The sequence below is a fragment of the Lathyrus oleraceus genome, chromosome 5 (genome assembly GCF_024323335.1).
Source record: "Lathyrus oleraceus cultivar Zhongwan6 chromosome 5, CAAS_Psat_ZW6_1.0, whole genome shotgun sequence".
NCBI classification, from domain to species: Eukaryota; Viridiplantae; Streptophyta; class Magnoliopsida; order Fabales; family Fabaceae; genus Lathyrus; species Lathyrus oleraceus.
Window position 1 is genome coordinate 376,245,343 of NC_066583.1, and position 24,762 is coordinate 376,270,104.

Below are 24,762 nucleotides of genomic sequence, written 5' to 3' on the forward strand. Positions count from 1 at the left end.
GTAAAAAAAGAATAAAATTGAATTAAATAATAAATAATTAAAGATATTATAAGTAAATAATAATTATTGTTTGAAAAATAAAAGTATTTAACTTTTTTGACATATATAAAATGTTAAAAAATAATAATTAAAAGGGATTAATTATTATATAGTGTAAAAAGATTTACACTGTCGATTCATCACCATCACCCGAACGTATTATTTTATAAATTTTTAAAATAAAAGTAAAACTTATTTCAATATCCAACGTTTAGGATTAACTGACGATGTAAGTTTACACTATCAGTGTATTTCAATTAAATTCTAATTAAAAAGAAGAGATTAATTGAAATACATTGTCAGTGTAAAATGGTTTTACACCATAACTTAATTATAAACGTTGAATATTAAAAGAAGTTTGACTTTTATTTTAAAAATTTATAAAGTAATACAAACGAGTGATGGTGATAAATCGACGGGGTAAAACTTTTTACACTAACAGCGGCGTATAGTAATTATTCTCTAAAAAGAAATGAGAGAGTATATATATAAATAAATATAAATAAATTGTAATAATACTGTATAAGAATAGTGCAAAACGTGGAATTCATTTGACAGATGTCGAATTTGCCCCATTATCTGTCTGTGAACTCTGCATTCGGCGTTGGTGCTACTGCTATTTCTCATTCTTCCGTTGCTAGCTCTCAATCTTCCGCCGGAAACAGGGATCGTAACATGGCTTCTTCTGAACAACTCGTTCTCGAGCTCAGCAACCCAGAGCTTCGTGAAAATGCTCTTCTCGAACTCTCTAAGGTATCATCATCGAAGCCTTTTTCCCTTTCATTTCCTTTTCAAATGTAAACAATCTCGAAAATCTCCGTTTCATTGTGATTAGGGTTTTTATTTATTATGGATTAGAACTGTTTCGATTTGCATATATGTTAGTTAATTGTTGTGACATGATATTGTTACACTGTTTATCTCTGTGGTTGTCTGTTGATACTTTATTCTGGTTTTCATTTTTTTAGTTTTTTTTTGGTATAAAACCGGTATCCTCTGCCCGCAAACTGCAGAGACTAATCCCTCGAGGTGAGGAGGATCACAATGTTTTCATTTTTTAGTTAATTGTTCTTGTTATAAGTTTTTGAATTATACTTTTTTTTTGTTATCTTGTGGGTATGTTTTTACATTTGTTTTTAGTTAATGATTATTGATTTAGATTTCACTATAAATTTATAATGAGATCAATTTGGTGGGACTGAGAATTGGTTGTGATGGCTCTGACTTATGGATCATTGATTGCTCCTTTGTTGAAGTTAGGGTTGCATGGGAGATGTAATCATTGTTTGATCTGATTCAGTTGAATCTAATTTATTATGATTCAATTTTTGAACTGGATTTTTTTTTGTTTAGTTAAACCTAATTTATTCTGAATTCTGATTTGCCAATCTTGATATCTCAATGGATAAACTAGATATGTCCAGTCTCGAGTCGGATCAAGTGTTAAACTACAGATTTTCGAAGTGTGTTAAAAGCTACATGTTTCTAGAAAGGTGTGTTTTAAAAATACAAGGTGAGGCTTAGGTCACATTTGAAAAACTATGGGCAAGTTACTCACAACCAAAATCAGCCACGTGTACTTCACTAACTACGTCAAACATTGACGTAGAACTTGAAAAAAGTTAGTGAGTACGTGTGGTTGATTTTAATTTGCTGTGGGGTAATTTACCCACAATTTTTCAAAGGTAACCTAGAATTTTTCAAAATACAAATGTCCAGTCTCAGGCTCAAAAAAGCTGTGTAAAAAACTACAGATGTTCAGCTTGCGTGTGGGGGGCGTGTTAAATTGCATGGAGTTTCATGGCAATTACAAAATTTGCTATTTTACCCCTTTATTGTCTGTCGTTTTGTGATCTTGAGCTGGATCTGAATTGCCAAAATCAGAAAACCTACATCTTCAAAGAAACATAGATGGAAATGGAAAAAATAACAGTTGTATCAAAAACTGGTATTCGATACCTTTTTTTCTCTTCCATGTAAGACACGTGGACCGCATGCATCAAAGCATGACAGTATAGTGACGTTATGTTAAATTGCCGTGTTGTGTTTTCAAGGATGAGATAAAGCGAGCGGGTAAGGTCAGAAACCAAAACAGAAGATATCAACAGCGCCAAGCTTTTCTGGTCCCTGGCTATGAACGGTGCTTGGTAGCAGTGTAACCCCTATTTAGGGTACCATTGCCCAGGGTTCAGCCACTGCGGAGAATGACACGATGCCCTCTGCTGCCGCGTCCTTAAAACTTGCAACCCGAACCACCTTGAAAGTTCACTTCTTGAGCTCTGCAAGGTTACTGTTTTTCTTTTTATTTTTAGAATTCCAGATTAGAGTTGAGATGGTATGGATTAAAAACAAAATTGAAACTCCATTTGTTTTTATCTTTTTTTGGTTTCAAAGAGGGTTAGCAGCAAGTCTCACATACGCAATGTTGTGAAGAGGGGTTTTGCGGGTTCAAACCCACGTTTCAACACATTAAATGTTCCCACAACCTTTTACTTACCATCTCAACCGCATTTATGGGATTGTTTTTAAATTTTTTGGTAATGCGCCGTTAGGTTGTTTTTAATTAATTTACTGTTGCAGATATGGATTGAAACTTTGTTCTAGCTTCAAATGTTTGTTAATTGTGAAGATATGGCATTTATATTATGTTTACGTGTTTCTTATTATGAGGTTTGTTGCCGTGTCGGGCCAATCTGACTTTGTTTTTCTGTTTTGCGTGTTTTTTGAAGCTTTCTTTCCCTTGTTTGTTGTTACAATTTTGTTTTTGAGTAAAGTATGATCATTGGCTTTGGTTTGTGCATTATTTCTTCCTTTTGTTGAATTTGGGGTTATCTCCGAGATGAAATCATTGTTTGTTAATGGATTGATGCTGATTCACTATTTAATTTTAAAATTCGTGATAAAAGACACCTATTGAATTATATCATGATGATTTGACTTGTTTTCTGTCTGTTTGGTATTGCTACTGCACTCAAGGGTATCTCATTTTTTGTTTTATGTATTGCAGAAGAGAGAGCAATTTCAAGATCTTGCTCCCTTGCTATGGAATTCATTTGGTACTATTGCAGCACTTTTACAGGTATGCTATGTCTCTAGTACTATATATTCCCTGTCTCTAGTGTTTGGCTCATCTTGTTATTACCTTTCGTATGAATCTGAAATCAATAGAAGCCCCTAGTCGCTAAGCGAAACCCTGCCCTGTTGCTTTGAGTTTTTTGAGTAGTGGCAAAATTAGTTATAGCATTAGCATTTTGGAGGTTGGCTGCTCTACTCTGCTATTCACCATTGACTACATAAATTTTTACTTCCTTGGTTTTTAATATATTTGGGCTTACATATTTCTCTATTCTCCCCCTTTTTCTTCGTTTTAGTCTGTTAAATATTTTGCTAACCTGCTGTTATACTTGGTTTCAACCATTTCAAAACTCTAAATCTAAAAATTGGCCATCCTACCTGCTCCCTCAATGCATATTAAAATTAGTTAATATTAAAATGTTTGTAGTGTCCGCATTCTCTGCAAACTGCACTCAGTTTCTCCACATTTATTTTCGTTTTATATTTTGTTACCTCAGCCTGCTCTGTATATTCCCTTTCAGTTTCTCCCACTCTGTGTTTTTCATTTTCTTTGCATTAACATCCTTGACAAAACTTATATCTCATTTCATTTTTGAAGCATTGGATCTTCTTAGTTTTGTTTTCCAAACTCAGATGTCTTCCACTTACTAGAATTTGATGTTTTGTTTTCTTTCAGGAAATAGTATCGATATACCCAGTGCTATCACCACCCAATCTCACTCCTGCACAATCAAATCGAGTGTGCAATGCTCTTGCTCTTCTTCAGGTTAGAAAAGTTTGTCTACCTCATTCATTGTATTTGTCTGTGACTAACTTGATTATATGATTACTCGTATCTTAAGTCACCAAACTATGAAATTTGAACTTTTATATCATGTGTTTAGTAAATACATTTTAGTTGAATGTCAAGGAGGCATAACACATAAAAAGCATACACACACCAAAGTTGTTGCTTGTTGGTAAAATTTCAAGAAGGCATAACACATGAAAAGCCTAACACTTGTTAGAACGACGTTTGTGTGTGTTATGGAATATTACACGATATATTGTGCGCAGTAGGTTATCTGTATCCGACCATTCCACCTGCTTGCTTCTCAAGATAGGAGAAAAGAAAAGAAGACAATAATGTGCAGTGTTTTTTCAGTTACTTAAATCTTAAGTTCAGATAATCAAATGATTATAAAATGTACCAGCCATAACTATTATACTTTTTGTTTTGTTGTCTTATCTTCATTTGATACACATCATAAAGAAAATGAAAAAAATTGATACCACTAAGGTTTTTTTTTCTCCTTTTATTTTCTTACAGTGCGTAGCATCTCACCCGGACACAAGGATGCTATTCCTCAACGGTAATGTTACTTTTCTCATTCATCCGATGGACTTTGAATTTCTGAATTTTTTTTATCATCTATATGCATCAAATATTCTGATAGTGGTTGGATTGGAATAGCACATTCTTAAAAATTAAAATTGGCATTTTTTATTTTGCTGAAATGCTTTGGGAAATGGTGTTGACTTCTCTAGATTTGGTTGATGCCGTTTCCATCTAAGTAATACAATTAAGTGGAAAGAGTCCTATGGACATGAAACACACGAAGTTAATGTACTTAATCATAGACTGCATATGGATGAAGGCTATGATGGGATGCTATGCCTAAGGTCATACATCTAACAAATAGCTTCTATGAGTAAAAATGAGTGTGCTAATAAATTTTAAATGCAACTCACATGACCTCGCTATTGCCTTTCTAACCTTAGAACTTACCATTTTGCTCAAACTGTCTCCTATTATTTAAAGGTTACCACATCTGATTCTCTTTTTTTTGGACATACTCATATCTTTTCTTTGTTGTTTTTGAATTTTTCTTACTTCCGATGTCTTTACAATTTTAAACCGGCAAAACCAGAAGCATTTGGAAATTGGATGGTACAATACTTTTTCGTTTTATATTGAAAATAAGGAGAGTGCTTTGACTCCACATGATCCATTGTTTTTATTGATTAAGGATAGTTCATAAGTGTGTGTTGTATTCGTATAATGAACTTTTTTGCTTGCTTTTTCTTTTCTTCAGCTCATATTCCATTGTATCTGTATCCCTTCTTGAACACAACAAGTAAGTCAAGACCTTTTGAGTACTTGAGGCTTACTAGTCTTGGTGTCATTGGCGCATTGGTGAAGGTACTTTTTCCTTACTCATTCTGATGTTAGGTGCAAATAACTTCAGTTTTTTTAACCAGTACACAACAAATTGTCAAAGATTTATCACAAAATCCTTGACACAGATTTTTACAATGGAATGAAAGTCCAACTTGTTTGATGAGCTGAGAACTATGGGAGGGGAACAAATTAAAAGTCTCCAACTATTTATATTCCACTACAACAAAGAAGCTTTATCCCACTAAGTGGGGTTGGCTACATGGACCAAACCACGCCATAATGTTCTATAAAACATTATGGTTTTATCCAACTCGTTAATCTCGAGATCTTTCTTAATAGTTCTCTTAGTGTTTTTAGGTCTTCCTCTACCTCTAGTTGTTTGACTCTCTTCCATCTGATCTACTCTCTTGCTACAAAATCTATATGTCCAAACCACCAAAGTCTATTTTCATCATTTTTCTACTATAGATGCCACCCCAACACTCTATTATTGTCATTTCTAATCTTATCTCGTCTAATCTTACTACATATCCAACACAACATTCTCATCTTTGCTACACTTAGTTTATTTTTGTGTTGGTTTTTTACTGCCAAACATTATGTCTCGTACAACATGTTGGTCTTAAAAAATGCCCGAGGCCATTTTTTTAATTATTATTATTATTATTATTATTATTATTATTATTATTATTATTATTATTATTATTATTATTATTATTATTATTATTATCTATGCTAATGTTTTTCAATTCTAACAATTTAGTCTGAATTTTTTGTTTACCAGGTTGATGATACTGAGGTTATTAGTTTTCTGCTTTCTACTGAAATAATTCCCCTGTGCCTGCGCACGATGGAAATGGGGAGTGAGCTCTCCAAAACAGTTGAGTTTACTGATTCTTGATTGCCAGTCCTGGGCAAATTTATGCAAATACAGTAATTTTCTGGCGAATCAGACTTGATTACAATTTCCTTCGTGATATTGTAGCCAAAATTTTCCTGTCTATGTTCGATTCGCATGTACCTTTGCATGTAAGGTTGTGTTTATTTATTTATATTTTATATTAGTGCTGTATTGGACATACATACAATGAATCTGCTTATGCATTCAGACCTTGGTCATTAGGATCAACTATTGAATACAATTCTTGGTCATTAGGATAAACTTTTGATTTTTTGCTGTATAGATTTTAAGCCACCTGTTTATTTGATGTTGCTGCTGTCTGGTTTCCCTATTACTGTTATATGAGATATATGAGATAATGATAAAATTGAGCATGATAGTCTAATGAAGGCTCTGCTGCAACAGGTTGCAACATTTATTGTTCAAAAGATTCTGTTAGATGATGTTGGCTTGGACTATATCTGTACTACTGCTGAGCGTTTTTTCGCAGTAGGTCGAGTTCTCGGAAATATGGTGGCAGCTCTCGCTGAGCAACCATCATCTCGTCTGTTGAAGCATATCATTCGATGCTATCTTCGCCTGTCTGATAACCCAAGGTTTGTTAGTAGGATTGCAACTTCATGCTAGTTCCTTCATCCCCTCCTCCCTTTCAACTGAAATTTCTTCTTTACACGCCCTTTCCTTTCCTTCCAAGTTTCAAATGCCATCTTTAATCAAACTCTTGGTCTTGTCAAAACAGGGCTTGTGATGCACTAAGAAGCTGTCTTCCTGACATGTTAAGAGACGCGACTTTCAGCAGCTGCCTTCGAGTAACTCCTTGCTGCGATTAGTTCATTATGTTATTCAAATCACATGTTTCAAGCTTTTAATTTGTTTACACTGATTGGTCTTGGTTTTATGTATTCAGGAGGACCCTACAACTAGGAAGTGGCTGCAACAATTGCTGCACAATGTTGGAGGGAATCGGGTTCCTGCACTGCAAGGTGGAGGAGGGTTTGATCATCTAATGGTGAATTGAGTATAAGTTGTTATATTGTAATATTGTTGGAATTTGGTGAGCTTATTGATGCTCTAGAACTATATTGGAAGACTTGTGTGTAAAATAAATTTACTATTACCTAAGGTGATTCTTTTCACCTCCGTGAACAGTACATTCCACATTTTTGGGGAGTATGTACAGTTTCATATAAAATAATTCAAGTTTAAGATACATAATTGGGAAATGCCTTTTTATGTTTAAGGATTATGCAAACACCATTTTCATTGAGGTAATAAAACGATTCCGAGGGTTGTTTGTAATTGTTTATTTAGTTAGTATATTTCAGTTACGGTGGTAATTTCATATTTACATTATAGACTTCTTCCATACATTAGTTTTTGCCATAGTTCTATGCTGTTTGGCTATGCTTTGCTAATGGCGGTAAAAAGTCCGTTAGAAGGATTGTGACATTTGTAAAGCACACATGAATTGTTAAGGTTAAACCATCATTGTCAAAGAGATTTGTTGATATGGCAAGTGTGAAAGATATCATCTGACTTGGTGTTTGGAGGGGTCAAAATGAAAGCAAATCTAACTATCACCAAATTACCTCTCTGGTGACATTCTTAAAGAGTTTGATAATTTAAAAAGGTTGCAGTAGCATGATAGTTACAAGGATGTGAAAAGCTTCAAAATTTGCTGCATCAAACAACAATATCAATATTTAAGGAGAAACTCCCTCATCTATAGGGTCCTTTAAAGCATTCAAAATTATAATATTGCAAATGAAACTCTATCTTGGCTGTTTCCTACATCCTTGAGATAATTTTTCAATTTGGAGGTTTAAAATTTCCAACCCTACCCCATATTTAGAGTACCCCATATTTAGAGTACTTTTACTGTTATATCATTGTATAAATACTAGAAAATTTTGAAATTTATATATTTTTCCTGGAAATGTGTAGGCTGTATTGGAAATTTTGGAAATTTTCATTTTTGTTGCCGCTACAAAGACACGTAGACACATGTGTTAGACGAAGGCGACTTATCTAGTGGGGGAGTGGATAGATCTCAAGTTAAAAAACTTTATAAAAGTTGTTTTGAAAAATTTAATGGCTAATGGAAGTGACCAGGATCAAATCGTCTAATCTGAACCGCTATCAAAAAGTCCGGATATGCGTATATAGAATCAAGTTATGATAATGAGAACAAGTTGATCAATATACTTTTAACAACAATAACTTGAATGCTACAATAAAAACGAAGTCTATTTCCAATGATAAAATACACAAAAACGTAATTGAGACAAATTATCGAACATCTTGTGTGCAATCAATTCCATTTAAAATTTTGTATGATTTTATTGATTTGAAATCCAACCACATTCTAATAGGATTTTTTTACCCAAATACCCATGTGTTAAAAAAATAATCCAAAATAACCCTGTTTTAAAAAAAAAATCCAATCTACCCCACTTTGAAGAGGAGGCGCCAAACCAATTGGCGTCTACTCTTAAACTTAGAGAGGAGGCGTCAATTGGATTGGCTAGTGTTCCTTGTGTTGCCAATCCAATTGACGCTTATGTGTTAAGCTTTAAAGGAGGCGCCAATTGGTCTGGCACCTGTGCGTGTTTTGGTAATTTTTTTTGAAAAATATTGTACATGATAGATAAAGTCGAAATTGGACCAATTCATATTAATATTAATACCCGTTTACACAAAAAATAGTAATGCCAATGACCGAGATCACCTAACCGACCTCCGGTCCCACATCCCCTAGCTATCCGAACTCGTGGCCCTAACCCACGTTGATGATTCACCCCAGGTGTTTGAGTATCTGAGGGCCCAAGAACATCACCACTAACTGCAGGAGATTGTCTCAGATAGTCGGACAAATCAGCGTAGTCTTGTGTATGCATCGAAGGGGTACCGCCATAGCTGAATTCATGACCCATGCCAGAGTAGTTGGGTCGTGTTTGAGTTGTTGGAGGGCGACCGGGACGATTGAAGGGAGACATTGGTGTGAATGATGCGTCGAGGAAAGGTTGAAATGATTGTTGTGGTGTTTGGTAGCAATATGGTTGTTAAAGGTTTTGGTTTTGAGATGTTTAGGCTCTTGGCTATAGTAGGAGAAGATACGGTTGGTGTTAAATGATCGTTGAGTGTTTTGGCTAAGGCAGCTATGATAGGATGATGTGTTGGGTGCAAAGCGATGTTGAATGTCTTGATGATGATCTAGTTGTTGTTGGTGGTACGGGGTATGCTCTTGGTATTGTGGTTGGGTGTTTGGCATGTTAGGATTGTAGGTTTGTGTGTTTGTGGATCGGAAATTTTGATGGATTGGGGGTTGCGAGTAACCGGTCTGGAAATGTTGTTGGAGGTTAGATGTTGAGCCTTTTGGTGTGTAAGTTGCATGGTGTGGGTCGTATAGGTACATATCCTCGGCGATGAACTCAAATTCAACCGATCTGTACCAAGCCATATATAATTACGACTTGATTTTTCTTCAGTTGGTATCACAACGTCAGTTAAGACATGGTCATGGCGGTGCTTCCATTTGCGACACTCAGATCTAGCGAAGCTTTGCCATGAGTTAAAGTTCCATTGATCGTAAACTTTGCGTAGATGCCATTCTCCTAGGTTTGTCGGGGGATCTGGGATGCGTTGAAGCATACCGAACTGCAATTTAACACGATCATTATTGTGCATCTCCATAGTGGTGAATCTTATGATCGGTGTACATGCAGTCTAAACGGCTGCGTCTTGTTCGTTGATTTCATGGTCATGATCCAAATTTAGATATGGACGCAAAATGAATTGAAATGTGAACATATGTTAGAATATAAATTTAGTAGAAGAAATTAATAAATTATTATGAAATAATTAGGTTAATGACCATACATCTGTCGGTCGAAGGTGATTCAAGAGATTGCGATACTAGGTAATACAGTGTCTAGGACATCTGTTATAACTCATACCACGTGTCGACCATCTGCACCATAAAGGTAAAAATATTATTTAGAGATAATAATCGGTAAAGTAAGTAAATATAGTCCATTTTAAAGAAATTACTTTTGTGCATACGGGAATATGAAAGAGTTGTTGTTGACGGGCACTAGGGATGGTAGTCTGGACCAACCCCATGCTTGAAGCAAAACAACACATCCAGAAAAGATAGATGTGTATTTGTGTGAATTTTTACACAAAGAGCTATAAAGATAAGCCAAACAAGCAGATCCCAAACTGTAACTTCCTATTCTATCTACATGTCTTAGTAAAGGTAAATACATAACATGCATACTAGAACCACTACCTTCGGGAAATAAAAATGAACCAATTAAAAGCATAATGTAACATCTAGTTTTTATTATTCGAGCCTCTTCGGTAGAATTCCCATCTAATTGTAAGCTGTTATAATATGCCTTAATGCGTGAAATGATTATACATTGACCTCTCGAGTTATCATCTAACAAATCAGCATCCAAGAGGTTCATGCAAATTGAATTCAGATATTTGGTTTTACCATTTACCGCCTTACATTCGATAGGCAATCCCAATAACATGTAGACGTCTTCTAGCATCACGATACATTCACCAGTTAGAAACCAGAATGTGTGCTTCTCGGGATGCCATCTTTCACATAATGTAAGAATGAATTTATTATCCACCTACCAAGACATTATTTTGCTTATATGTCCAAAATTGGCGAGTTCGACATACAGTTGAATCATCGGGTTCATTTGTACAAATTCGTGGACCCGAGTTCGAAACCTAGAAACATCCTATAAAAGAAACAACAAAATACGTTACTTTATAAAAGATAAACAACAAATTAAGTACCGTTATTAAAAATTATTCTAGACAAATAATAGAAGAATTAAACGCTTACATAAGTTGATATGTTTGCAACTGTGCCCCTGTGCGATTCACCCATTATGAGGAGAGACATCTTGTCGGAGTAAATGTTGAAAAAGTGGTTGTTGCAGATGAAAGAGTTGTTGTTTTTGAGGAAGAAGTGAGTGTCGGTGAGGAAAAAATGTGAGACTTTCTTGGCTATTTATAAGGTGTGACATGAAAAAGTATGAATGCATGGATAATGGTGATTGCATATGCATGCCAAATGGTTTAGCGTCCATGTGCAATTGTCACATGCTAGCGCTAATCAAAGTGGAGGCTCCTCTAGGCTTACATGCATGCTACATCTTAACCTAGTCGGGCGCATGCATGGCTCTGCATGCTTAGTTACGAGGTCTGCATGGAAGACAAGGTGGTGCCAATTGGACTGACACCCATGTATAAGCATTACAAGCTAACGCCAATTGGACTGACGCTAGGGCTTGCATGATTGACACATGACTTCCCTCTAGCTTGCATGCTTGACACATAACTTCCCTCTTTTGGGCGTTTGAACCGTGCATTAAAGGTTTTACATTCTGCAAACCTATTTTTCAAATTGATGGAACATGGTTATACGACAAATACAAGGGTACTTTGCTTATGGCTGTTGCACAAGACGACAACAACAATGTCTTTCCCATTGCCTTTGCTTTGGTTGAAGGTGAAATCGCTGGTGGTTAGGGTTTCTTTCTTCGACATATCAGAACACATGTTGCTCCACAAGCCAATCTCTGTTTGATTTCATAAAAACATGCTTCTATTGAGAGTGCTTATAATAACCATGATAACAGATGACATGATCTTCCTTCTACCTATGTCTACTGCATTAGATATATCGCACAAAACTTCATAAGTGCAATCAAAGATAAGAACCTTCGCAAAAAAGTGGTGAATACTGGGTATCCTCTAACTCAACCGTCATTTCAATATTACCGTGATGAAATTAGATTGTCTGATGCAGATGCAGGAAGATGGGTGGATAACATACCAGTAGAGCAGTGGGCAAGGGCATTTGACGGAGGCTGTCGATGGGGCCATATGACAACAAACCTTGTGGAATGCATGAACGACGTATTCAAAGGCATTAGAAATCTACTAATATCCACTTTGGTCAGAACAATCTATTATAGGTTCGTTTCTACCTTAACAACCAGAGGTGAAAGATGGAGTGCAGTGTTAATGTCGGGTCAAATATTCAGTGAATGTTGTATGAAAGTGATGAAAGAGGAAAGTATCAAAGCTAGCACACACGCGGTTACAGTCTTTGACCGTCATAGAGAAAATTTCATTGTACAGGAAACAATTGACCATAATGAGGGGAGGGCAAATTTATCCTATGCTGTCAAACTAAACATAAGTTGGTGTGATTGTGGAAAGTTCCAGGCCTTCCATATTCCTTGCTCCCATGTCATTGCGGCATGCGCACATACTCGCCAGGACGCTTACAACCATCTATCTGATGTTTACAAGGCCATTACCATCATGAATATGTATACAAAAGCTTCTCAGTGCTACCAATGGAGGAATGTTGTATGAAGGTGACATAGTTTTTGCTTTCCAATCGTAAGACAACAATTTCTTATCATAATCATTCCATTGATTTTCCGGTTTTGGCATGACGACGCCTTCACCATTGGTCATTGTACTTTCATTAGGACCATTGATGAGGACGTCCCATACACCCTTATCAACCGAGTTGATATGGATACACATACAAACTTTCCAATAGCCATAATTTTTGCCGGTGAAAATTTATACTTTATTGTACGCCCTTTTAGGTTCGATAGCCATTTTCTAATAAGCAAATCTTAAGCACGAAATTAACCAGAGCTCGTGATACCACTTATTAGACGATAAACTTAGATCGAGAGGGGGGGGGGTGAATAGATCCCGAGTTAAAAACTATGACAAAAAATATTTTTGAAAAATTTATGGCGCGGAAGCAAGTTAAAATATCCATAATCAAAATCATCTAACCGAACTCGCTATCAAAAAGTTTGGATATGTGTAGTAGTTACAGCGGTATGATAATGATTCACAAATTGATCAAACACAACTAATCACAACTAGTTGAGTGCAAAGTACTAAGGAAAGTCTACTTCCGATGATAACTCACAAAAAAAAATCAATTGAAGCAATTTGTCAAACACTTAGTGTGCAATTACTATTGTTTGGAATTTTATATGATATTATTGATATTAAAAACCAATCACAACCTAAGGAATTATGATCAACTCAACGACACCAATTTTAAAACGTAATAAAAAATTATTACAAACAATTTGATCAAACGATTGTTGAAATTGACAATTTGCAAACAAAAAATTATATATATATATATATATATATATATATATATATATATATATATATATATATATATATATATATATATATATATATATAGATAGAGAGAGAGAGAGAGAGAGAGAGAGAGAGAGAGAGAGAGAGAGAGAGAGAGAGAGAGAGAGAGAGAGAGAGAGAGAGAGAGAGAGAGAGAGAGAGAGAGAGTACATAATGATTTGTTTAGACAGTTCCTTAATCAATCTCGATATTGGTACGTCCGCCCTCAATTCGAATTCAAATTCAAATTGAGATAATGTAATATGTCTTACTTTGCGAATGTATGAATACAAGAGAGATGTAGCAATCCAACCCTAAATATCATAAGTTTGATGTTGATTCTAACACCTTCTCTTACCTTGATCAAATCTTGATCAAGTAACCAACAATGCCGCTTCGATTCACTGTCTCATGCTACTTCTTTGCAAGAAACCCCTTGTTCTTCAAAGCTTTCACTCGATCGAATCCCAAAGTTGAAACCCAAGATTTACCAATGTGATTCATCGTCCCACGCTACTCCTTTGCAAGAACCTCTCGTTCTTCAAAGACTTCACTTGATCGGGTCCAGATTGCGTAATCTTGTTCAAAACCTTCAAACTCTAAACGATCTTGAAGGAAAACCCCAACTCAGTTTTCTGATTTGAAACTCTCAAAGTTCTCAACCCAGTTTACAGTACAACAAACCTAAATTGAACATTATCAACCCTAATCTAGATGACACCCAATCAAAAATTATTATGTGTAGTTTGATTATGTGTATGCATAGAAAATGTTGAAGATGATGAGAATGCTTTAAAATCCTGGTTTCATATAAGTTTTACTCTCTAGAAACCTTACTAGAAAATGATGTGTGTACCAAGTATATATACGTAAATAAGTGAGAAGCAAAAGGAATGCAAAAGGAATAAAAAGCAATGCAATTTTTCAAGATTTTTTATCTATAGGTCGACCTATACAAGTCATGTCCCGACCTGTACATGTTATGTGCCGACCTATAGAGGCGGCACATGGAATAAAGCTTATAGGCTTTAAAATTGCAGCACATGAGTCGACCTGTAGAAAAAAAAACTTCTATAGGTAGACCTATGATGCGTATGTGTTGACCTGCATATATTTTTTCACACAAAAATGAATTTATGATGCATAAAATCCTTTCTTGATGCGTGAATCTTTGCTAAACCATTTCCAAACATGTTGTCATGCTTCCTAATGCTAAAATGCACAACTAGATTCAAATGATATTGTCCAATGTACATAAACGCTAAAGTATCATAGTTTTGACATCATACAAAACATATCTAATGGATAGTTGCACTCATACAGATCTTTCTTACGAACCTCTAACGGGATGGCATACACAGCAGAAAGGTGTCAAACTTTTCCATCTTTTCAGTGGTTGTTTGAGAATGTATAAACTAGAAGTGGCATTTCAAAACATGGACTTACAACTTATCATATTTCTATCTCGTGGCGATACCATCAGCAAAACCTCTAACTTCATAGAAAGCGAAGCCATTATATCCCAATCTAGAGAAGATACGGTTGAGGTTGCTAGGGTCAGAGCGAGTTTCCATGATGACTAACAAATCAGGTTTCTTTGTTTGGATGTATGTATTACAAACCCTAAAGAAAGCCGTATTGCTTGCTTCATGACAATTCAAGAATAAACAAGAAATATTTTGATTGATCATAAAACAGTAGGGAAAGAAACAAAATCCCTTAAGAACTGCTTGGCACCTCTGGTACCCCAAACTCCCCAATCCTATCCATACCACCATTCTTCTCTTGGCAAGCGACAAAATTGTATAAAATTCCATCATGTTTGAGAACATTATTGTATGGAGAAGAAGTAGAATCCCTTTTGGTCAAAGTTGCTCCAAGTTAGAATTTTGTTCATGAAAAGATCCATTATGTTTATTGTGAATCATAACCTGAGGAGAATCTACCCGAGCCGCTATAAGGATTTCATCCATTGACTCTTCCTCTAGGAGACGCTCAAGATTGTCCTTAGTTTTCTCACGCCCTTGTTCCTTACCCTTACCCTTGTTGATTCCTTTAGTATAAATCTCCAAATGTTTGACAAAAGGTTTTAATTTTTTGTTTTCTCTAGCCCTTTGTCTTTTCTGAACTAGTGCGTTTTGTCCTGCAGGATTTGTGACTTTCTCTAAAGGCTCCTTACTTGGAAGTTTATTACTGTTGAGCAGGGAGCCATCTTCAATCATCCCTGACTTCTGAGAGGAGTCTTGAGGAGGATTTTCACCTATGGCATTAGAAGTGTGAGGCTCATCATAGGTAGACTCTTTAAAAAGGGCTTGGAATCTAGAGGTTTTGCTGTTGGAAGTATCTCTGTTTCTCTTGTCACTCACACCATCTTTGACATTGTCTGTTTTGGTTTCTACCATGCTTGGCCTTTTGAACAACCATTCGTGGACCTTTAAGCTTCCCTTGTTCCATCCCGACTCTCTATGTAATTCCTTCCATTAAAGACGCCCTTGTTTCCACTATCCTTGTTGGCTCCAACCCCCACTTGGACTTCATATCCTTCAGCAGTGTGTCTATATTTCCCACACTGAAGACATGATATGTGCAACCCTTCATACTCAGCCTTGAAGTGCCTACCTTTAATGGAAAACATAGCCATAAGGGGTTTAGTGAGGTCAAACTGAATACACAATCGAGCATATTTCCCCCTTTCTCGAGACAACGTATTTTTATCGACCTTGATGGATTTCCTTATCCCGTTATCAATGAATGTGAGTACTCTTTGATCATAATACTCAATAGGACTGAGATTCTCACCCATACAGTAAGTTGCTTCATATTATCATTAGAGGGCCAGAAATTGGGACTCCATTCTCGCATTGTAAGGTAGTGGTCATAAATCAACCACAAACCTTCAAGAAGTGTAATAGCTTGATCTTCTAGACTAGTAAGTGACAAGATAGAATTCTTGTCCAACATCAACGATGTTGAAAACTCCTTTTTTTGGCCCACATTAGCTAAAGGCGATTTTCCAATGCCCTAAAACCAATACTTTTGCCAAGCATCTTTATGATGACCGTTTTTTCCCAGGCTTAGCTATTCTTCGATCTTCCAAATTACAGAGGATAAACTCAAGGCATTCATATCCTCATATCTAGTTTTCTTCAACACATATATTAATAGCATTCTCTTCAAGCTCTTACATATCGATTTCTTCTTCTTCATTGAGTTCCAACTTCCCGTATGTTTCCCCTGTCACAATATTCTTGTAGGAAATCATTTCAGGTAGACCATTTTTGGGAGGAGATGATTCTTTTCCGGCATTTGAAGTGCTAAAATCCTCCATGCTCTTGTTGCTGGAGGGGTCACCATGCAAGATTTCCTCCTCTTGCATACTAGCATTTGCGAGCGCAAACCCTAAATGTGGCGAAACCATAAGTCTCAGGAGGTTGAAGAATGAAAGACGAGATTCCCACGGAGCAGAAAGATCACTGTCTTCCTCCTTAGTGCCCCTACCAATCAGGTCCCTAACCATAGAGTTAGGAATTTAAACCAAGATCGGAGGAAAACACTATGGAAGGTGACGAATCTCCCTGTAGATTCGGATGTTGGAACTAATCTCGTCGTACTATGCATGATGAGATGCCAAAACTTCCTCCTTGCATTAGTCGCCACCGGGCCGGAGATGCAGGCAAGCATACGGGAAAACACACTATTAAACCCTAACAGAGAAAAAGTAGTAGTATACTATTAATATTGTGTTTGTGTTAGCATAAGTAGCATATACAGTTGCACGAACCTTTTGAGATATTGCAACATTGATTCACCCAAACTATACGTGGTTTTAATAATAATAAAAGGGCAAAGATAATCAGAAGCATCATCAATATAAAAAATATTAGTAAAAAAAAGATAGAAATTGTCAAAAAGAAAAATTGATCAAATTTCTAAATTGAAAGAAAAAAAATCAAATACAAAGATCATCATCTAAAAAAATTGAGTTGTATAAACTCGTTTTATTCCACATTTTATTATTATTTTTTTATCAATAGTATGTAAATAACTAATATTAATTCTTAAGCTATTAAGACAATGTACAAATACAGTATTTACAAATCTTTTCGTATATTTTAATTTTTTTTTTACTCATATTTTAAAATCTTTTAAAGACCTAAAAAGCTTATCATATTTTTTGTTGTAATTTTTTGAATTTCTGTCGTATCAATTCAATTTGATCTTATAAATTTTATTTTTTCTTATGTTGTCAATTCCACTAATTAGGACCTTTCGTCTAAAATTGTTAAAACATCAAATAATTTGATATATATTATGTTTGTGTGGATCTGATTAATCATCTATTTGAATAAAATGAAGATAAAATACTGATTTCCGACGTTTAAATTTATAAATTCTATAACTTTTTGAAATATTATATTTAATATTTATTTTAAAAATCAACACGTTTTAATTTTATTTAAAAATCAACACGTTTTAATTTCATTTTTTTAAAATTTTAAACAAACGCATTCAGAATTATTAAATGTGCACTTTCCATTAAAAAGTAACACTTTAAAATATATTTTGTATCCAACAAATTGATAGTTTGTTTTGGTAACAACCAAACTCATAATTTCATTCAAAAAAAATAATTTTTATCGATAAATTATTATAACAAACTTCTTCGGCCTTTTCTACTTTAAAAATAAATAAATAATATTAACAATAATAAATTTTAGAGAAAAATAATGATGCATTGACAATATACTATCAATTAATAATAATTATATATCTCGTCAAGTTAGTTTATAAATTTTAAACTATTTATATAATAGATTTAATTAAAATATACTGTGTAAACGGATTTTATACCGTCAGTTAATTCTATACGTTGAATATTGAAATAAGTTTGATTTTTTATTTTAAAAACCTATAAAGTAATGCAAACGATGATAATGAATCGACAATGTAAATCTTCTTACACTAATGTATAGTAACTAATCCCTTATATAATTTAATATTTTAAAATATTTTAATTAGATATATATATAATATTTTATACTACATTATCATTATACTTTAAATTTTATTGATTAAAAGATAAATATAGAAAACAATAATTAATAAAAAGTATATGCGATTGATTCTTGTGATTCTTAAAAGGAAAGGTTTTAGAAGATCCACATATTCCTTCAAATGTGATCTTATGCAAAAGGAAATATAACAATAAGATTCAATCATAACCACAAAACTCTTACTCATTTATTTTATTTGTATTTATGTTGTTTTATTTCTTGGGATCACAAAACGAGTAGCTATCACCCGCATGATCGATCCACGCATTCGATCCGCGCACCCGTAAAAAAATATGTATTAAATTTAGATTTTGTGTCCGTTTACTAGTTTGGCATGTCCCGTCCTAAGCTCGTACAAAAGGACAATTTGTCCCGCCAGTCCACCAATCTAATTATCAAATACTCATCGGTCGAAGATTAATACTTGAACTATAATTTTAAAATATTTGTTGATATTCTATTTTATATATTTATTTATGAATATATACAATATTTTTTAAAATAAAATTTATTGCAAAATATACTTTATAAAAAATTAAAAAAATGTTTTATACAAAATTATTTTAAAAAATAAATAAAAATATAAAAATAAATCTATAAATTAATTTATTAAAAAATGAAAAAAATAAAAAAATAAAAAATAAACGAGTAAATTCGCCGTTAATCGCCTATCAACCCACCCTTAATAGAGTGAGCTAGAATTTTAATTTAAATTTTACTTAGCATAGTTGTCCGCTACATCTCTTTTTCTGACGGAGTTAAGAGAGTTAGGATGGGGCGGGCAACTCTTTTGCCACCATAATTTTACTTTATCTTATTTTATTTTGTATTTTTTATTTATTATTTACTATAAAACAAATCACTGGTCCTCTTCATCGGCACCAACTCATAACAAAATAACAAATTAACAACCCTAATTTCAAAATTCATCCCTTTTCTTCCGAATTCCTCACAAAGCTCTCAAATTTCTCTCTTTTCGCCATTTCTTGTTGCGGGTCGAATTTTTGTGTGTAGAATACACAAGTGATAGGAAAAAGAAGAGATTTTTAGGTTGTGTGGTGTTGAAAACCCGAAAGGGTGTTGAAGCATTGTAGAAATCATCACGGCTATTCAAAGGGTTTCACGGTTTCTGTCTCATGCCCGTTGTGTACGACGCAAGGGTTGTGTGATTGAGACCAACCCTTCGCCGCACGGCGGGCGTGGTGCTTTGCCTTCTGAAGGTGGTAGTCCTTCCGATCTACTTTTCCTTGCTGGTGGTGGTTCTATTCTGTTTTAGGTTTTAGGATTTAGGTTTTAGAATAATTCAATTAGCTTCTCTTGTTTAAGATCTAGTTTGAAGAAAAAAAATATTTTTGTTAGTTGTTTTTGGATTTGGATTTGGATTTGGTGAGAAGTTTATAGAGAGACAGAGAAGATGTTGAGTATTAAGAGAGTTCCTACTGTGGTTTCCAATTATCAAAAATATGAGGATGATGCTGTTAGTGGTTGTGGTCGAAATTGTCTCAAGAGTTGTTGCATTCAAGGTAGTGTTTTATTGAATTTTGATTTTTGTAGTTGTTTTGTTTGAATTATGCATGATGATGCTTTTTTTTGGTAATAGAGGCTAAGCTCCCTCTGTATGGTTTCAAAAGGAGTGGTAAGGTTGAGGGAGAGGACTTGGCTCTCCTTGCATGCAGCGAAGGGCGTGTGGCTTTTTTGGACTTGATTATTCTTGGACAGGTAGTTATGGAATTTTGGAGTTATGTAAGAAACACAAACACTCTCATTAACATGTAAATAACAATAATTGAACAGAACTATATAGATGTTGATGTTGTTTTAGTTGTTGTTGTTGTATTGGTGACGGTGTTGTAGAAGTGTGAGTACTACATAGATGGTCATGAATAAGATTTAGGTATTTATTGTTGTATCATCGTGTTATGTGTTTGATTTGAGTTTTGAATTTTTTATTGTGTAGTGGGAGGATCGCATGCAGAGAGGACTTTTTCGCTATGATGTCACTGCCTGTGAAACCAAGGTTTTAATATGTTTCATTACTTATTACTATTGTTGTTATTATTGTTGTTGTTGTTGGTTATTTTCTTCCGGTTTTGTTTTGGTTATATTGTTAATAGGGGACTTGGTTTCATGTTTTTTTTTGGGGGAGTAGGTGATTCCGGGTGAGCATGGTTTCATTGCTCAGTTGAATGAGGGTCGCCATCTCAAGAAGAGGCCAACCGAGTTTCGAATTGACACGGTTCTCCAGCCTTTTGATGAAACAAAGTTCAACTTCACTAAAGTTGGACAAGAAGAAGTCCTGTTTCAGTTTGAGGCTAGCAGTGACAGGGATGCTCAATTCTTTCCCAATGCACCAATTGATGTTGAGAATTCTCCTAGTTTTGTTGCCATCAATGTATGATTATCGGATTTTATTTTCTCTGTAGGACCTTTTTGTAGTTTAGGTCATTGTTTTTAATTGCAGTCTTTATTGGGGTTACATTGTGATCCCTTCATATTGCGAGAAATTGGAGGCAAATGCAACCGCAATTGTTGTCGCAATGAGGCCGTGTAGATCTCCCGTTGTGGTGTGGTCGCGGAGATCTCCAAACCCTTTACAGGCTGCAATTTGCGGTTGTCGACTACAATGTAAAACCATGCTTGAGGGTTCAGTTGAAATAGGTGTTTATATGTTTTTGTTTGTTTATGTACTCTTTTAACAGGTTAGTCCCATTGAATATGGGCATGTGCTGCTGATTCCTCGAATTTTCGAGTGTTTGCCCCAAAGGATTGATCAAGCAAGCTTTTTGCTTGCCCTTCACATGGCAGCCGAAGCAGGAAATCCATATTTTCGACTGGGTTACAACAGCTTGGGGGCATTTGCTACTATCAACCATCTTCACTTCCAGGTACTCGTTACTGTACAAATTGCGAATATATTATATTTCCACCTTATTTTTCACATTGATTATTGGCTTATTGGATTTCTTATCTAGTGTTCCGGCAATAACAAAAACATGATTTTGATTAATCCAGGCATATTATTTGAAGCTGCCTTTTCCTATTGAAAAGGCTCCTACTAAGAAAATCGGCAAACTAAATGGTGATGTGAAAATATCTATATTGTTGAACTATCCAGTCAGAGGACTTGTCTTTGAGGGTGGTCATGCATTGGATGATTTGGCAAATACTGTTTCCGAAGCCTGTATCTGCCTTCAACACAACAATATACCTTACAATGTTCTTATTTCTGACTGCGGAAGGCGAGTTTTTCTCTTACCACAGGTAAATTTGTCTACGAATCTATAGCGGGTTGTACTCCCGCCGTAGCTGCTATTTATAATCACTAAACCATAGTTTGCACAATTGATATTTTCGGTAACTAATTTAATTTGAAAAACAGTGCTATGCAGAAAAACAAGCTCTTGGAGAAGTGAGCACTGAGCTTCTTGACACCCAAGTTAATCCGGCCGTGTGGGAAATCAGCGGACACATGGTGTTAAAGAGGAAGAAGGACTTCGATGAGGCTTCTGAAGCCAATGCTTGGAGGCTTCTCGCCGAGGTTTCTCTCTCTGAATCAAGGTTTAAAGAAGTCAATTCTCTTATTTTTCAAGCCATTACATCCGATGAAATTGAAGTCACGCTCGTGCCTCAATGCGTAGAGAAAGCGGATGTTGTAAGCTCAAGCACTACTCAGCCTTCTATGGTGGCTGGTTCACACGAATGCCTTGTTCTTCAGTAACTAACAAGGCTATGATGAATAAATTGTCAGTCATTTTAATTTACTGTTCTTTCTGCTATATGCATTTATATGTTTGAAGTTTGAGTATTGTAATTGTTTCAAAACTTGATGGAATAAGAGGTTTGTATGATAGTGTGCTTCTCGCGGTCTATTGAAAATAATGACACAATCTTTTGAGCTTATTGACAATTGCTATTATTTTTATGTAGTTTACTCATCAAGTTACGTTTGAATAGTATATATATTCATTTTTATATGGGTGTAACACTTCAATTTTGCTAGCTACATAATCCCATACTAGTGGAAAGCATGACACGGAGAGGAAATGTTTATAGTCCCTATAATTATCTTTTTAGCAAATAAAATCATACCATTTAATTATTACTCTTTAATATAAATAACAATATTCTCTCTGTGTTGAAAGGGGGGGAAAGTGTTTTAGTACTACTTTGAAGTATCTAGAAGAAATATTGTAACTAATTACTTAAAAGACAAAAAAGAGACTACTATTTCTTAGTTGTCTTTTTGGTCAATATTGTCCGGCAAAAGATTCGAGTTTTATTTAGCTGCAAAAATATGATGTCAGGGATATAATATGTGGTCAACATTGATGTGCATATGAGGCGGGGCAGCCTTTAATCTATAGTCAATTTTTTTTTTATTTTATATTAAAACCTCATCTTGAAAAACGAAGTATTAAAAAGGGAGCTTTTCAAAAAGCGTTCATAATGCCATTAGAAATGAAGTCAAAAATGGTGAGAGAGTTGCAATTGAAACCAACATTGGTCATGTAATCGCGACAAGTGTTTTCTTCTTTATAAATGTGTGAAATGAACACAATGGCACGAATAACTGCACTGAATTATGCAAGGTAGAAGGAAGACCATTCAACCTTGTTAGCAAAAGCAAGCACAAAATTCCATTGGACTGTTTTGAAAAATCCCATCACAACTGGAGCAGGAAGAGAATGATGGTGGTAAGTTCCATCAAAATTGCACTTAAACTAATTCAGATGCGGGAGATGCCACAAGACTTCTTTTATTTGAGGAGCACGTAATGGCCTAACAACAAGCTTGAAGGCTCTGATGATTTGGAAATCATCCACAGAAGATGAAGCAGTGACTTTTGAGTTTGTCCCTATCAACACAATCTGATCTTTGATTTTGTTTATTGTGTGCAGCAAGCTATGAAGTCCGGACACGGACACGGGACACGACACGGACACGGACACGAGGATCTCGTTAATGTAAAAATCATAGGACACGGACACAGTTATATATATTTTGTAAATTAATATAATAATGCAATTTATGGACAACATTTGTAAAGAGTTTAAAATGAGAAGCAAAATTTATATTTATTTAAGATAAAATAATAAAAAATTCTTTCAACACTTTCAAACATATACCTTGTGATAAAATAATAAAAAATTCTTTCAACACTTTCAAACATGATATGATATTCATAGATACCTTGTGAAAACCGAAGCAATGGTGCGCAAAAATGAAAAATAATCGAAGAAGATAAAAGAAATTTGTGGAGACAAAAGCAGTGAAATATAAAAAAATAAGGAATCCTAATTGTGTTGTTTTAAAAGTGAAGAAGTGGAATATGAAAGCTAAAAAACCTATTTATTTTTTAAAATTTTTAAATTTTTTAGTAGGGTTTTTTTCTAATAAAAATTCTGGAATTTTCTGATTTGACTTGTGTCCTTTATTTGAAATAAGGTGTCGTATCCGTATCCGCAGTAATTAAATTTTTTTTTCTTCTGTTGGACGCTTCAAAAACGTGTCTAATACGTGTCGTACGAGTGTCATACGCATGTCGGTGTTTGACACGTGTCCGACACGGTGACGTGCTGTGTGAATGGCGTGTCAGAGTTTTATAGTGTGCAAGACATTAGGAGACTTACCTTTAAATTTTTCAAAATTTATCGTTTCCCATAGGTTGCTTAGGATATAAATAATTGAGCTTTGAGAATTAAAGAACATTGTCTTGATCAGTTAGTAATGCAAGTTGTCCACCAATCTTTCAAAATTTGAGGAGGGTTGGATATGTTGATAATTGTGTAGAACAAGAGCCAAATTTTCTTCAAAAATGAGCATTCAAAGAACAAATGCTTAGAGGTTTCCACATTCCTTTTGCAAAGACTACACATGGAGGTGATGTGGTAATCCATATGCCCAAGATTATCATCGGTTGGGAGCTTGCCCATCATCAGCTTCCAGATGAAAATAGATTTGGAGGGAGGGATATCATTGTAACAAATAATTTTGCCCCAATTATGAGAAATTGAAAGAGTTTTGAATTTGTAAGCATCTTTCAAAGTGAGGACACTCGAGTGATTCGGAGGCCATATGAACGAGTCCTCAAAGTTAGTGTTGCATAACATGTTAACTTGCAATCTATGCTGAAGGAAAGGAAATAAAAAGTTTTAATCATTTGAGAAATGGTAGTCACCATTTGAGATGAAATCTGCCACTTTCGTATAGAGAGGAATGTCATGAGATTTGAGAAATTCACTGCTTGTTTCAAGGATGAGGGAAGTGCCACACCATGCATCATGTTAGAATTAGGAAAGAAAGAGAAAGAGGAA

At 34.9% G+C, this 24,762-nt stretch overlaps 2 protein-coding genes across 2 annotated transcripts; both read left to right on the plus strand.

Moving 5' to 3' along the window:
* The first annotated feature begins 567 nt into the window (after nt 1-567).
* LOC127084877 (uncharacterized) lies at nt 568-7,475 on the plus strand. The gene is made up of 9 exons (XM_051025391.1): nt 568-792; nt 3,047-3,118; nt 3,791-3,880; nt 4,424-4,466; nt 5,190-5,296; nt 6,060-6,155; nt 6,582-6,772; nt 6,916-6,985; nt 7,084-7,475. The coding sequence occupies exons 1-9, from the start codon at nt 598-600 to the stop codon at nt 7,192-7,194; spliced, it is 975 nt and encodes a 324-aa protein (XP_050881348.1). The 5' UTR covers nt 568-597; the 3' UTR covers nt 7,195-7,475.
* Nucleotides 7,476-19,274: 11,799 nt separating this feature from the next.
* Nucleotides 19,275-22,348, plus strand: LOC127084878 (GDP-L-galactose phosphorylase 1). Its single transcript, XM_051025392.1, has 7 exons — nt 19,275-19,971; nt 20,049-20,167; nt 20,406-20,465; nt 20,598-20,840; nt 21,148-21,333; nt 21,461-21,709; nt 21,828-22,348. The coding sequence occupies exons 1-7, from the start codon at nt 19,863-19,865 to the stop codon at nt 22,164-22,166; spliced, it is 1,305 nt and encodes a 434-aa protein (XP_050881349.1). The 5' UTR covers nt 19,275-19,862; the 3' UTR covers nt 22,167-22,348.
* The last annotated feature ends 2,414 nt before the right edge of the window (nt 22,349-24,762 follow it).

Excerpts from the sequence above, each read along its gene's own strand:
- LOC127084877 (XM_051025391.1), top strand. The coding sequence starts at position 598 with ATGTCGAATTTGCCCCATTATCTGTCTGTGAACTCTGCATTCGGCGTT. Across the intron at positions 793-3,046 it reads CTCTTCTCGAACTCTCTAAG|AAGAGAGAGCAATTTCAAGA; the intron begins GTATCATCATCG and ends TATGTATTGCAG. Across the intron at positions 3,119-3,790 it reads CTATTGCAGCACTTTTACAG|GAAATAGTATCGATATACCC; the intron begins GTATGCTATGTC and ends GTTTTCTTTCAG.
- LOC127084878 (XM_051025392.1), top strand. The coding sequence starts at position 19,863 with ATGTTGAGTATTAAGAGAGTTCCTACTGTGGTTTCCAATTATCAAAAA. Across the intron at positions 19,972-20,048 it reads CAAGAGTTGTTGCATTCAAG|AGGCTAAGCTCCCTCTGTAT; the intron begins GTAGTGTTTTAT and ends TTTTGGTAATAG. Across the intron at positions 20,168-20,405 it reads ACTTGATTATTCTTGGACAG|TGGGAGGATCGCATGCAGAG; the intron begins GTAGTTATGGAA and ends TTTATTGTGTAG.